The sequence below is a fragment of the Ursus americanus genome, chromosome 2 (assembly GCF_024610735.1).
Source record: "Ursus americanus isolate L20-20 chromosome 2, mUrsAme1.1.p, whole genome shotgun sequence".
NCBI lineage: Eukaryota > Metazoa > Chordata > Mammalia > Carnivora > Ursidae > Ursus > Ursus americanus.
The window spans coordinates 3,285,811-3,300,588 of record NC_142128.1 but is presented as its reverse complement, the minus strand read 5'-3'; the positions used below and the strand labels follow the sequence as shown (position 1 = coordinate 3,300,588).

At 53.1% G+C, this 14,778-nt stretch overlaps 1 protein-coding gene across 2 annotated transcripts in view; it reads right to left on the bottom strand.

The window, feature by feature from the left end:
* Nucleotides 1-14,778, bottom strand: part of SDK1 (sidekick cell adhesion molecule 1) — an 875,077-nt gene that overhangs the window by 144,596 nt on the left and 715,703 nt on the right. For both annotated transcript variants that reach the window (XM_045813352.2, XM_087866987.1), the window contains exons 20-21: nt 6,674-6,772; nt 570-761 (exon numbers count right to left, since the gene is read on the bottom strand). In XM_045813352.2, the coding sequence (XP_045669308.2) occupies nt 570-761; nt 6,674-6,772 (291 nt within the window). The remainder of the gene's footprint in view (nt 1-569; nt 762-6,673; nt 6,773-14,778) is intronic.

Genomic DNA, 14,778 nt, shown 5'->3' with positions numbered 1-14,778 from the left:
GGACAGGACACCAAGGATCCCCTGCACCCACACTGCAGAGGGATGGGCGATGGGCAATGGGCTGCAGAGGCCAGCACTGGGCTAACACCCTCCCCAGCCCACAGGGACGCATCTGCCTCCCTCTGTCTTCAAGGCCTTCCCTTCCCTCCCACCTCCTCTTACTCCCTTTTCTTACTGCAAACCAAATCTCCATTGTCTCACTGAGTGAATAAAGCTTTCTGCTTCCTAGTCTTGGTATTAACATCCATGCCTCCTCCTGCTCCCTCCGGAGGAAGCTTGCATCTGTCTCCCTGTGCATGGGCCCGGACCGATGGTCTCCTTGAAGGGCAAGACCTTGGGGCCAGCTCGCTCCTTGGGGCATGTCCCTCCAGTCCATGCCCCAACCACAGACGCCAGAGGACAAGGTCCACGTTGGGTCACAGTTCACTTGCCACCTCACCGCCCCCGCAGGAAGAGGACACCCCTCTTCTGAAGGACCCAGGGCTGCGCACAGGGCTGCCATCCACCCAGAGCGCTAGTCATCTTGGAGCGCCACGCCCTTAGAGATATGGCCATAGGGTTTTACTGACCTGGGGGCACTCCAGAAGAAATGGTGGACGAAGTGGCTAGGCCAGTCCCCGCGGCGGTGACAGCAGCCACGTCAATGGTGTAGGTGGTGAGCGACGACAATCCTTTGATTTTGTACTCGTGAGTTGTGCTACTGAGGGTGTGGGTGAGCCGGGAGCCGTTCCTACCATATACCTCCCAGGAAACCTGGTAGCCTGGGGAGCGAGAACACAGGGTTAGCTGCGCCGTCCGGAAGCCGCTGATGTCGCGGAGGATCTGAAAGGGCACGAGAGCCTGGCAGGTGTGCTGGAGCTGGGTGGGAACCTGCTGCCCTGAGCACACAAGACTCCGGGCCGGGCCCCTCCTGCACCCACGGGCTTCCTGTCCCCCCACCACCCAGTGGACTGCGGGAGCCTGGGCCGCCTGCGCGCGGTGACCCCAGCACCCCAGCTGGCTTGAGGAAAGATGAGTGACAGCCACCAGCCTGCGGTGCCTGATTTCATCTCGCGTCAGACTGTGGGTGCGTTTCATCAATATTTCCATTTTTATACGCTGATATTTTCATTACACACCACTCTAAATCAGGAGCTTGCTCCTGGCTTGCTACTAATTTGTGGAAACACTGCCACTTTTTCCCTCCTGAAATGATTGATAGATGCTCTCTCCCACACAAAGTGTTTTTCCTAAAAAGTCCCTCTCTGCCTGAGTTCTGCTGCATCCCCACTTTCTGAGCCTCCTCTTTTCCTGGCAAAATTTGATTTTCCCCTGGTCTCTCTTCAGTCCAGTGGGGCCTCATGACCACAATTTATTCAGCCTCGGATTCCACCGCAACTTGAGGCTCAGAGAGAAAAGCCCCAGCAAGATCCCGAATCAACCCCCCCGTGGAGGGAGGTTTATGTGGTTAGAGACCCAGCAGAGCGTCTTCTAAAGTGGAAGACAGTGATGGAAGGCGCTCGCGGGTCCAAAGGCAAGGGGAATGGCTGAAAACGCTTGCTCTTCCTTCTTTCCAGTCAATAAACTCAGGAATACCGAAGCACCAAGAGGCGTCTTAAAGCTCATTCTGATGAAAGCAATAAATATAGTTAGAAACTTGTGCTTGTAGGTAAACAAGAATTTAGAGAGCATCTCGGGACTTTAATATTTTGAAAAAAAAATTAATGTCAGAAGCTGCTGCCCGTCTGCAGTCCCACAGCCCAGCGACTCGTGCGCAGACACCAGGCCCACAGGCCGGGTGGTGCTGACGGGACATCCGGGGAGGGCAGCACAGGGGCAGCGCTGGGCACCTCCATGCACGTGCCATCTCTCCCATTACCTTCTGGTCTCCACCCAGGCACCTGTGCTCTGCGCAGCCCATCTGGCCATGGCTGCCCCAGACCTCGCCTCTCCCACATGGTGCTCGAGCTGGCAGACCGCCCACTGCCCTGGACCCTCCGGACCTCAGACTCTCCCTCCTCACCCTCCCTGTGTCCCAGGTCCAGCCTCCCCCCTCCTCAGTGCACCAGACCAATCAGTTCATTTTGTCAACTGAGAATTTTGGACCTAACGGAACAATTAAAAATCGAGCCTTCTGGGCAATGGGTATCAACAGCTTCAAGTACCCAGAGTGTTCCCAATGTTCCTGGGGTGTGCTGAGCATGTCACCTATGTTAGTTCATTCAGTCCTCACAGCAGAACTTCCAAATCACTACACCTGTTCACAATGGAGAACACGAAGGTTCAGAGAGGTTTGTGAACTTGCTGGAAGCCAGCAAGGGTTTCTAGGGTTGGCCCGGGCTCCACACTTCCCCACAGAGCCTCCGTCCATGCACGGCCTTCTCTCTGAAGCGCGGATGTGTGCACACCTGACTGCCACCTGACCTCGGTGGGTCACACCCGATACATCGCTGAATGGTTTGGTCCTGGGAGTCTTCCCTGAATGTACAGGAGGAGAGGACTTTGTTTTAGGTTCCAAGCTTGCCTGCCAGATAATTTTATTTGTTTAAAAGCTGTTCTTGATAAAAATTTACAAAAATATAGCATGCTGCTTGTCGTGGCAACCTGGATCCCAAACCCAGAGCTTCCAGCGTCCTTGGTAGGGCAGCGTGGCTGGGGTCTGTTACGTCAGGCCTGATACACAGGTGGGCTGGCGTTGTGGACACAGACAAAACCAAACGACACAAGCAAAGCCCCCACGGCAAGAAAGCACGGCCCGGACACATCGCGGGGAACGGCACGGGAGGCTTGCCGCACATGGATGGATGGGGGGGGAAGCCTCACATGGATGGATGGGGGGGCACGTGGTGGGTGGAGGGGCACTTGGATTCCTGCACCACTCCTCAGGGGGTGTGTGGCAGCTTGGGGGCGTCTCACCTGCTGCAGCATGCCAGAGGAGGAGAGGCCGCCCCGCCGGCGCCGGGCGCCTTCGGCGGGTGGATGTCCTACCTGCTCCGAACGCTGCCTGAGACTAACAACCGCGGCAGCTTCAGAAATAATTTTCTGTTGATCTGAAGTAAATGCTCTACAAGAGAGCAGTACACCCAATCACAAGCTGTCTGTCTGCATCCTGGCCCTCATAAATCAGACTTTGCGCAGGGAGAGGGGAAGACGCTGGAATTCACAATAAGCGCAGTGGGCAATTTGCTCTCCGGCCGGCCACCCCTGCTTGGGGCTGCGCTCTCTTTCTGGCCCTGAATTGACAGGGAGGCCCGGGGCTGCTCCGTGTGCCTATGGCTGGTAAGGGACGGCTTCCCCCAGGTGTCTGGACCACCCGGCACCCCATGCAGAGGACCACGCCGGGCCGCTGTCGTCCGCCCTGCAGCCGCTCCAACAGCAGCTGCGTTAACAAGGAGGCTCGGGAAGGACAGTCTGTGGTTTTCCGAGGCTGGCTTTGCCCACAGATCAGACTTTCCTTCTGCTCCTCGGTGAGCTACTCGGCCCGGAGCCTGGGATAGACTCTGTGCAGCGGCTGGCACGCCCCGCCTGGAGCCCCGTCTGTGGAGGGTACAGACCTGTCTGGGGGGCAGAGCGAAGGCCTCGCTGAGGGCAGGGGTCACCGGGGAGGTGGCTGGAGGGATGAGCTGTGAGGCCCAGGGAACCATAGCCATTGGGTTCAGCTCCTGTAGGCCCTCTCCCTCGGCAGCCTCCCCCAGAGCTCCTGGGACGCTGGGCACACTTCATAGCACGCATGGAAAAGACAACAGCACAGGCCAGACAGCGCCAAGGCGGGGACCAAGCGGCCGCTGGGAGGGAGTGCAGAGCATCTCCCATGCTGTCGTGGTGGTGCCGCCAGCCCAGGACCCCAGCGGGCAGCCGTCAGAAGGCCAAGCTCCACGTAGACTACAGGCTGCTGCTTGTAACGACACGTACTTGTTTAAATAAAATACGAAAATGAGTTCATTAAGCCCTATTAGCTGGCGAGAACAGAGGATCATAAATTGGAATATTGGCAACCACCGCTCAGCCGGGAAATGCTGGCTCTGCTTCACCACAGGTGATGACGTGTGCCTGTGGGCTTCCCCGAAGATTTACACCAGGAGTGAGGCGTGCCGTGTGAGCATGTGTATCTGAAGGAACGGAAGTCTCCGTGTGCATACGTCTACCCAGGAGCCCTAGCCAGGTCTCTGAGGCTCGGCCGTCGTGATGCCCACAGCCAACCAGGCAGCCGCGGACGCCCGCCTCTGAAGTTGATGGGGAGCGCAGGTTTCATTCCAGCCACAGCACCGACCGGTCCCCAAGGGGTCTGCCGGAGACTCTGCTTCCGAGGGCAGTGTCCCTCTATGCGCTTTTGGTGATTTTGCTTTTTTCTTTTCCTTAGCACTGCCTGGCTTGCTTTTTCCTCCCTCTGTATGGCTTAAAGCAAAGTCAAACTAAACGGGCTCCCTTTTCTGCCCATCCCCCACTGCGTTCGGTTCCTCCGCTCCGGGCGGCGGGCAGGAGACCTCTGTGATTTTGCACACTCGCACTGGCGATCAAGGGCTGAGAGACTGCAGAATACATATCCTGGCTCCTGCAGTCCAGTTCCAGTAGTGACTTCTCCCCTTTCCTGGAGTTACTATATTACTGACGGTGAGTATTTCAAAGCATCAGATCTGAGGGCAGAACCAGACCCACACATGTACTCTGGTTAAAAGTCAGGGAGACAGGTGCCCTCTGTTGCATGGTCTGTAGGGGGCTCTGGCCTAACAAAGGCAACTACCCGGTGTTTTGCAGACAAGAAGGGGGAGGGGTTGGCACCAGGAGCTTTCCTGACTAATGGGAGAGAAAAGAGGAGTTAGGGGAGGAACTCAGTCCCCAGGCTATGCCTTCGGGCACCCAGGACACTGCCCCGAGCCCCAGAAACAGCTCAGGGGCACAGTGATGCTGGGCACCACCCACCTGCATCCCCGGGGGACAATGGAGAGCTGGAGCCTGACCTGTTTCCAAGTTCAGGGTCAGGGTGTGCTATGTGCCTGTCTGTGGACACATCCTGTCTTTGCCAAGCTGAGTTTCTGGTGGTTTCTGTGACACAGGAGCACATACAGCATGAAGACAGATGTGGGAAATTAAGGTGGTGGGGCCCACTCTGATCCCACGTTCAAGAAGGTGGGCAGAGACCGATCCCATCAGGAACATCAGAAACACACATCTTACTTGTTCGAAGAAGGAAATACTGCTCTTTTAGTTCATTTCAAACAGCTATTGTTAGCATATAAATCAGTTGTTTGCACCAAGTGACCTCAGAAACAGCTGTCAGGTGCTTCTTTGGCCCTGGGTACATTGAGAGACTTGGCGAGAGGCTGTGACTGCAGGAAGATGGGAAACTCTCTCCGGTTTGGGGTTAGGAGCACGGTTCGAATCCCACCACCGGCACACTGAGGATGTAGAGGCCAGAACATGGACACTCGCATCCAGGTGCTGGCCCAGTCCCCTGCTGGCCGTGGGACCCTGGGGCAGCACCACCCACGGTCTCAGGTGGGGGTTGTAGGAGGTGCTTTGTGTGGGGCTGAGCTGTGACACTAAGGTGCCGGCACGTGGAAGTGCCCATGGCCGCCACTGCTGCTGTCCAGACACAGTGGGGGGAAGGAGCCCTGAGTCCCGAGGCCCAGGCTCTAAGTGGACTCACAAGCAGGATGGACATGACTCGCTCAGGAGCTGGGTCCCCCTGAAGGCTTAGAGGGCGGAGGCAGAAGGCCCAGACGTGACAGGAGGTGCTGCAGGCAGAGTCCCAGAGAATGCCTGCCACAGACTGAATATCCCAGACCCACTGGCTGAGTGGTGGGAACACGAGCGGCTGGCTTGACATTTCAAGTAATGCTCACGAAATGGATGGGGCCGCTGGCAGCTGTGGCCCTAGTGCCTCCTCCCTGCAGCCCCACAAAGAAATGGAGGGTCTAGGAGGTAAGGCGAGGCTCCCACCTTCCCCTGATGCCGAAGCCATCCAGAATGTTTTTTTTTTTTTGAAGCCAAGATTTAAATTTAAATTTAAATTTAACCTTTCAGGTTAAAACTCTTCTCTTTCCCAAAAAATCATCAAAGCCCCACAAAAAACACCTGCAGCCTGAGAGGAGTCTCTCTGGTGGACCTGCAGGCTGGCTGTCCTCACCTCAGGTCCCCGGGGGGCGCTGGGCAGAGGACCAGGGGAGCCGGAGCCAGGATGCCCGGGCTCTGCTCTGGCACCCTGGTTCGGGCAGGGAGGGACCTGGCTGCTGCCTGATCGCAGCATTTCAGTGAAGCGTCTGTACCCGGTTGGCATCCTGTGCTCGTGTGCTGAAGGAGGGCCTCTCCGGGCCTCAGCTTCCTCTGTCAACGGGACATGATATCGGCACAAACCTTGCCGCGTCGCAAAGAGAACCGTGGGGGCACGGTGAGTTTGAGGGGATGTGCCATGAAATGCCGATTTTCCCCGATGAAAGGCTTTAGAGGTTTGTTAAGACTCGGAGGCTGAGGCCCATGGAGGGAAATGCCCCCAGGGAGGTGGGGTCTGGGGCATGCGGTGCCAGGTGTGGGGACTGAGCCCTTGGCCCTCTGCTGATGGCCAGGCAGACGTGTCCACTTCCCAGAGAGGCCACCAGCGCCCGTCCCCTGGCCATCTGGGCTGTTTACAGTGATGCCCATCTCCCTTGTTGGGGTGAACTTGTTTTTCATTTTTCCCAAAGACAGGGATACTAACCTGTAATGATGCCATTTTTCTCCAGAGGCTCCTGCCAGCTGACCTTGAGGGATGTGTCCAGAATCTCCGTGAAACTCAGATGTCCCACAGCTCCTGGTTCTAGCAATTAAAAATAAAATAAAATCACCTGTTTACATGAGCGCCCCCTTCTCTCTTTGGGTCAGATGTGAGTGGAAAGTTCTAACCAGGGAAGGGAAATGGGAGCCTGGGCTGGGGCCCGCAGGCCGAACTTGAAGGAAATGCCAGTAAAATCCCAGAAGAGGTGAGGGAATTCAAGGTGTAAAAGGCATCCTGGTTCTGGGCACATAAATTGTTTTTCTCGGCCACATCCCAGCCATGCCGAGAACCAAAGACAGGGAGCAGAGACTTACACACACCTCATTCTCCTTCTCTTTGATCTACTATAATGAGAACAAGCAGGCTGGCTGGGTCCTGAAAAGCAGGGGCTGGCACCCAGTGTCCCCAGACATGCCTTGCAGCGAGTGTCCAGCTGGGGTGGGGTCCCTGCTGCTCTGTGCAGCCAGGGTCACCCACCCCTGGCCGCAGGGCCACGCCCGCAGACCTGACCCAGAGCTCCAGGCTCCCCGCCTCCACCCCCTCTCCCCCTGAGGGGCCTCGTGGGGCAGGGTGCTGTGAGAAATTCCAGCAACAATGCACTCCTTTGCCAGGAATTTCTTTGTGTGCAGCTGTGGAGGACAGAGGCGCAGTGTCGTGCGATAACGAGGAGCTGCTGGGTTGGAGGCCTGTCCCCGGACGTTAGCTGCTACTCTTAGTTTCTAGTTGTCTTACTATCCCAACACAAAGTCATTTCTGAGATGAACTTTCTGCCACTTTAAAAAGCTCCCGGAGAAAAAGTTCGAGAGGCCCCACGTGAGGTGAGCAGTCCAAGGTCATGGACGCTCAGATCCAGGGGCCCTGATGAGCCTTCTGCCTGGACCCCTCGCCTGCTTTGCAGCTCTGGTGTGCAAGGCCAGGCCCGGTCCGTGAGGGCGAGGAGCCCCTGCCTGCGGGCCCTCTCACAGGGCTGCTTCCTTCCCCGCTCTGCAGGGGTGGGTGTGGGGGGGGCAGTGGGGAAAAGGAAATGCTTTATGGGAGGCTGGAGTCTGGGACGGCGTGGGGATGGGGTGAGGGAAGGGGACGGGGAGGGGCTCCACCACTGATGGAGCCGGGCGTGGGTCGGTTGGTCGTTTCCTCCAGCTAGTGGGGCTGCTGGCTCAGGTCTGCTCTGCTTGGCTCTGCAAGGCCCCACAGGCCTCCCCCTCCCCGGGCCCAACTCTGAAGACTACACTCGAGACTACACTTGACCGGGTCAGGGAGAAGGACCGGGTCAAGGAGGCTGGAGGGGCAGAATCAGAGACAAAGGAGAAACAGAAGGAGAATGGGGAGGAGCCAAGGGACCCACTCGCTCAGCAGAGACCGATTAAGCACATGTCCCGTGCTTGGCGAGGACACCAGGCTCCTCCTGAGCCGCCCCTGCCTTGGGACTCCCCTGCTCGGGCCCTGAATGTGCTACCCCGAGGTCTTTTTAATCATACCGCACGCAATATTTCAGCTTGAAACAGGAGAGCATGAAGACAAGGGTGCTGGTTGTCCTGCCAGAGAGCAGAGCTGGGGGCATCCCCACAGAGAAGCCTCACCCCTGCTCTGGCTACTGTGGGTCTTGCTTGCATGGATGGCGGATTCGGTACCTGCTTCTCGGCGGCACTTGGACAAAGCTTCCTAACACAACTTCTAGTTAAAAAAGAAAAAAGATGGAAACAGCCTCAGCAAATAACACCCATCTGGGTGAAATTTCCAAAAGACGTTTTACGGGTAAGCTCAACACTGACAAAGGGCACTATCCGAGCCGGGAAGACGGTGACATAGAGTGGCTGTTGAATCCAGCTCATCTTGTCCACGTTTGAGTTTTCAGAAAGACATTCTGACGGATTTTTGAACGGACTTGTTCTTTCTTCGATCGATAGAGCAGCAAAGAAAGCTTTTTGCTCCTTTTATATTCTGTGTTTCTGCTTCTTGGATTCCTGCCCAAATCTGCTGTCCTCTAGCTCTGCTGGAACCAGCTGGCAATGTCTCGGCTTAAAATTTATATTCTGTTTCCTCTTTACTGCGTTGCCCCCCCTCCCTACCCCACCCCCCAGTTCTTATCGAGTCCGAGCTGTGGAAAAGGAGGCCTGCGGGGTGCGGAGCCAAGGGAGGTGCCCTGAGCCGGAGAGCACGGGGGCGGGGGGGGGGCAGGCCTCAGCACCCGCCGGGCTGAGCCATCTGCCCTCCCTCAACCTTCCCGTGACACGGTCCCCGCTCCGAACAGCATCAATAGCTATCGAAAATTGTGACTCCGTTAGAAAAATTCTAAAACGATGACATCACTTCCAGTTTTCTCAATTCCCCAGAAAGAAATTTCCAATTTCTCTTTTTACCTACTAATGGTGGGCAAAAATGCACTTAAGGTTGTTTCCTGGCCACAGAGCTTAATGGGATGTCTCTCCACCATGCCTGTCGGCTTGCTTAACTGCCAAAAATTGGGCTTGCTTTTTTTTTTTTTTTTTATAGCAGCCAGGAGTCATCTCTTTTCTTTGGAAGGAGTTACCTTCTTCTGCCACTTTGCATTTTTAGTACACCCTCTGAAAAGTGAAGTCTGATATCCTGTTGGACGTGGCCCTGGCCTCTTCTTTGAATAAGTGAAATAGAAGAAAATGTCCACATAATGAAGAGCTATATGGGGGGTGCTTGTAACATTCACCCCACTACCATCCTCCCCACCCCATCTACACACAGAAGGGGGCCGGGTTGTGCTTTCCTACAGATGAGTGCAGAAAGTACCCTTCATCCAAGCCAGGCTCCTTCCTCCTTCGAGACCCCATGAGGGCCCCCTGCACGCCCCCTCTGCACCCTCAGTGCCACACGACTGGGCCAGAGCCCAGCGGCATCACCCTTCTCTTAACCCCCTTGTCCCACACTTTGCCTCCCTGATCCCTAAGGAGACGTCATCTGCGTAGGTGGCTTTAACTGCTGGGGACCTTGTAGCTCAGAGAGCCTGAGGCGGAACGGATTTCAGGTATTTCCCTCTGTGGTTAGACCACATATTCAATTACCTTCCCTAACCCTTCCTTGGAAAGTAAGATCACAACCGTGAATTGCAAGGACTCCCAAATCCGCTTCGGACACATGGGCCCAGATGCCCCACAGCCACCACACACTGTGTGCACCCCAAGTCGGTGGGGTGTCCTCACCCGAGACCTGTGTCCCACATCATCATCGTCTACGCAGTCACATAAACCAAAGCATGTTGAGTCCTCCGAGATAATCCCTTGCACCCCTCCATTAATGAGCCCCCAAATTCCCTGAGACATGTCTTGCGGATCCATCTCCCCTTACGCGGTCCCCACAGTATGGGTGTGGGCTTAGTCTTGTGCCTGCTTCCCAGCTTCCCTCACCTTTACCTCCAGTGGGTCCTCCCACAATCCCAGACAGAACTTCCGAAACACGGATGGATTCAAATAACACCGCTCATGGAGAATCTTCTGTGGGTTTGTCTGAGGGCCTGAGCTTAGCAGTCGAGATTGTTCCGACTCTTGTTTTCTGGGGCTTGGGCCCTCCCGCACGCTGCAGCACAGCCTTGCCAAACACCCTGCTCGCACTCTCACACTTGCGTACTCTCCCTGCCGCTATGGATGGATGCGGTTTCCTCCACCTGGAATGCCCACAGCCATTCTCTCAGGTCCATTGCCACCTCGTCTACAAGGCTCCCCTGATACCCGACATTCCTCAACCAGATGCTCTTCACTGGGCGTCTGCAGCCACTTCTCCAGAAGTCCCTCCTCGGTGGCCCGGCCTCAGCCACGTCCCCACGTCCCTCGGTCTGACTAGGCTAGAAGCTCTACAGGCAGAGGCTCTGCTCATCTTTGCAGCCCTTTCAACACCCAGTTGGCTACCCTGCACGTAGTAGGGGCTCCACAGACATCGAATGTAAGTGTGCATACTTGTTTCTGTGTTGGATGGATGGATGGATGGATGGATCAATCAGCACTTAATTACAATATAATCACAGCAGGAACAAGACTTGATGAGACAGCCATATATATATATACATATATTTTAAACGGAAAAGCTAAACTTGATCAACCTTCTCCCTTTAATCCTAAACTCTGGTTGGCGGTGGTGTATACAATTTATAATTGAAAAGCAGGTTTCACAGCAGAATACACATTATTCTTTTCGAGCACTCATGAAACATTCACCAAGACTGAGTATGTGCTGGGCCATAAAGCAAACTTCAATAAACTTAAAGGAATTGAAATTGTACAGTGTGCTCTCTGGACATAGTGGAACCAGGTGAGGAATCAGTAGCAGAGAGACTACAGGAAAATCTCCAAACACAGGGGAACTAAATAGCACACTTCTAAATAATTCATGGGCCAAACAGGAAGTCTCAAAGGGAATAAAAGTACATAGAACTGAGTGAAAATGAAACACAATATATCAAAATCTGTGGGATGCAGCTAAAGCAGTGTGGAGAGGAAAATTTATGGCATTAACTCTTTCTAAAAGAAATGAGGACAGTCTCATATCAATAGTTTAAGTACCTATCTCAAGAAATTAAAAAAGGAAGACCAAAAAATAAACCTAAAGCAAACAGAAGGAAGAAAATATAAGCAGCAGAAATCAATGAAACTGAAAATCAGAAAACAATGGAGAAAGCAATGAAATAGGAAGCTGGTTCCTCAAAAAAAAAAATCAATTAAATTGACAAATATCTAGGGAAGAATGACAGAAATGGAAAAAGAGATCAGCAATATCAGGGGTGAAACAAGGAACATGATGACATATCCTGCAGCCACAGGAGGATACGAAGGGAATACTACCAGCAGCGTTACACACACAGACTCAACAACTTAGAGGATCGGCTCCTCGAAAAATCACAGACTGCCAACACTCAACCAAGATGAAGCAGACAACAGAATAGGACGATAACCATTGGAGACACTGAATTTATAATTAAAACACTCCCCCAAAAGAAACACCCAGGCCCAGGGGCACCTGGGTGGCACAGCAGTTAAGCGTCTGCCTTCGGCTCAGGGCGTGATCCTGGCGTTATGGGATCGAGCCCCACGTCAGGCTCCTCCGCTATGAGCCTGCTTCTTCCTCTCCCACTCCCCCTGCTTGTGTTCCTTCTCTCACTGGCTGTCTCTATCTCTAATAAATAAATAAAAAATCTTAAAAAAAAAAAAAAAGAAAAAAAAAAAGAAACACCCAGGCCCAGAGGATTTCACTGGAAAATGCCACCAAACATTTAAAGAAGGCTTGATACCAATTTTACACAATCTCTTCTAGAAAGCCAAAAGGGGCTGGGGAACCTGGGTGGCTCAGTCAGTCAAGCACCTGACTCTTGGTTTCGGCTCAGGACATGATCTGTGTTCAGCGGGGAGTCTGCTTAGGATTCTCCCTCTCCCTCTACCCCTCCCCCCACTCATGCACTTTCTCTCTTAAATAAATAAATCTTAAAGAAAAAAAAAAAGCAGAAGAGGGGGAACAGTTCCAAACTTACTTTATGAGGCCAGAATTGCCCTGACACTAAACCAGACAGACGGTAAATCCAGGAAAATAAAACTGCAGACCAATATCTCTTGTCAACCTGGATGCAAAAAATCTCCCACAAAGTATTAGCAAACTAAATCCAGCAACATAAACAATAATTACAAACTAGGACCAAGTGGGATCTCCTCCAAATGTGCAAGTCTGGTTCAACATTTGAAAATCAATCTGCTGTATCAATAACTCGCTGAAAAGAGAAACCACACAATTGTATTGCTCGATGCATTCGTGGCAGCTGAAAAAACTGAATGCTTGGTAAGGTGCTCACAGTCCAGGGGTGGGGTGAAAGCGGCTGCTAAGGGTTATGGGGAGTTGAGAGGTTAGGGGTCCAAGTAGTAGCTTCTTCAGGAAGGAGGTGAGCTCACCAGGAACTCAGTGGGCCGGGGTGGGTGCAGAGTTGCCATTTTCTGATGAGGGAGATCTGAGCGTATTTGTGGGCTGACAACCGGTCAGACACTTCATCCTCTGAGAGAGGAACTGGGGTGATAACAGGACTCTGATATGGGAGCGGGGGGGGGGGAGTACAGTGAAGCTGAGGCCTTGGGGAGGAGGGCAGGGCTGGGCCACGGTGCCCTCGGTGGCACAGGAGGCTGGCCACACCCAGAGTCCCACGGCCAGGACAGGGAAGCTGGAGGACCAACAAGTGGCAGCGCAGGTGACTTATCTTAAACTTATACTAGTTTCAATTCTCCTTATAAAGAGAGTACGTACTCGCTGTAGAGACGAGAATATGTGGCAAAATCCAAACAAAAATGTAGAAAATACCCATGATCCCAGCACATAGAGATAACAACTCAGATTTATGACATGTTTCTTTCAAGGTCTTTTGTGGCATCTCATGTAGTTTTATCCAAGTATGTTTTTATAAAATTTGGATCTCCTATAGTTTTGCATATTATTTTTTCCCCTAACACTAGATCATGACCATTTTCTCTAAAAGCTTTTTAATAATGACAAAATATGTAGCATACTGCCATTCCATAATTTTAAAAATTACACCCCTCTGGAACATTTGCATATTTTTCTTTCTTTTTTTCCAATTACAAATAACTGCAATGAACCTTCCCGTATTCAAGTGTCAGTGCACATCTGTGGTCATTTTCTCAGAGAGCTTCACTAGATGATGTTGTCCACAGGTGTCAGCTGGCCTGAGTGCAGAGAAGGAGCTGGTTTGAACTGAGCATATGGGGACGATGTCAAGTGAAGGTGCTCAGAGGGGCTGGGTTGAGATGCCCGGGGAGGATCGGGGAAGGTGTAGCTGGGAGGCCTGACGGGGCGTTCAAGAAGAGGGTAAGGGGATCTGGCAAGATGGTGCAGAAGTAGGAGACCTTAGTTTTGTCTGGTCCCAGGAATTCAGCTAGATAGCTATCAAATCATTCTGAACACCTGCGAACACCAGAGATCTAAGAAAAGAATAGCTGCAATTCTACAAATAGAAAACGACCACTTTCTGCAAGGTAGGAGGTGCAGAGAAGCGAATCCGAGGCCACATATGGGAAGATAAACTGCGGGGGGAGGAAGCCTTGGTCAGCCAGCACTGGAAAGAGATAGAGCAACAGAGTGCAAACTCAGAACTCTGAGAAGTCTACTCTGGTGAGGGACACCCCTGCCTGAAAGGTGCTCAGGTGGTGAAGTGGGCCACAATACTGGGTGGGACAGTGTGGTCTCAGGATCCCCGGGTCGCAGGAAGACCAGGGGTGCCTGAGTGCGGCAGAGCTCCCAGGCACTGGAAAGGGGAAGCTGGCTGCAAACAGTGAGCCCAGGAGTGGGCTCTCAGCTCAGGATCACCATATACTGTGAACCACGGCACCGTTGGGTGACTGCTCTCCGAGCAGGGGCCCAGCAAGTGGCAGGACTGCAGCAAGACCCCCCTCCCTCCCCAGGGAGGAGCGGCAGGGGTGGGCGCTGCAGGAGTCTGCAGGGTTTGGAGACTCAAAGCAGGGACATGTGCCGGAGATAGAAATGCTCGGTCACAGGCTGGGTGAGCACGGAGTGTGGACAGAGACCAGGGAGACAGGACTGATTAACTGCTTTTCCTGGATGGTTCACTGAGGAGTGGGGCCCCGAACTTTCCGCTCCAGGGCTGGGGATTGGGAGGCTGCCATTTTCGGTTTAATCCTCTAAAGCTGTGTGGAAAGCCTTCAGGGAACAAAAGGCACATAGAGCAAACTGGAGTAGATTACTTAGCCTGGTCCCAGACCAAGGGCGGTGCCATTCCACCCAGGGCAAAGACACCTGAGAATCAGCACAACAGGCCCCTCCCCCAGGAGATCAGCAAGAACACCCAGCCAACACCAAGGTCACCAGTCAAAGAGAACCACAAAACTCCAGTGCTAGGGGAAAATAGTATATAGAATTCATGGTATTTTTTTCCCCCCACAACCCTTTAGTCTTTCAATTTTAATTTTTTTCTCTTTCCTTTTTTAACCAATTTCTTATTTTATCAACTCTTTTTTAAAAATCTTTTTAAATTTTCATTTACACTTACATTCTACCCTTTCATTGTATTTAAT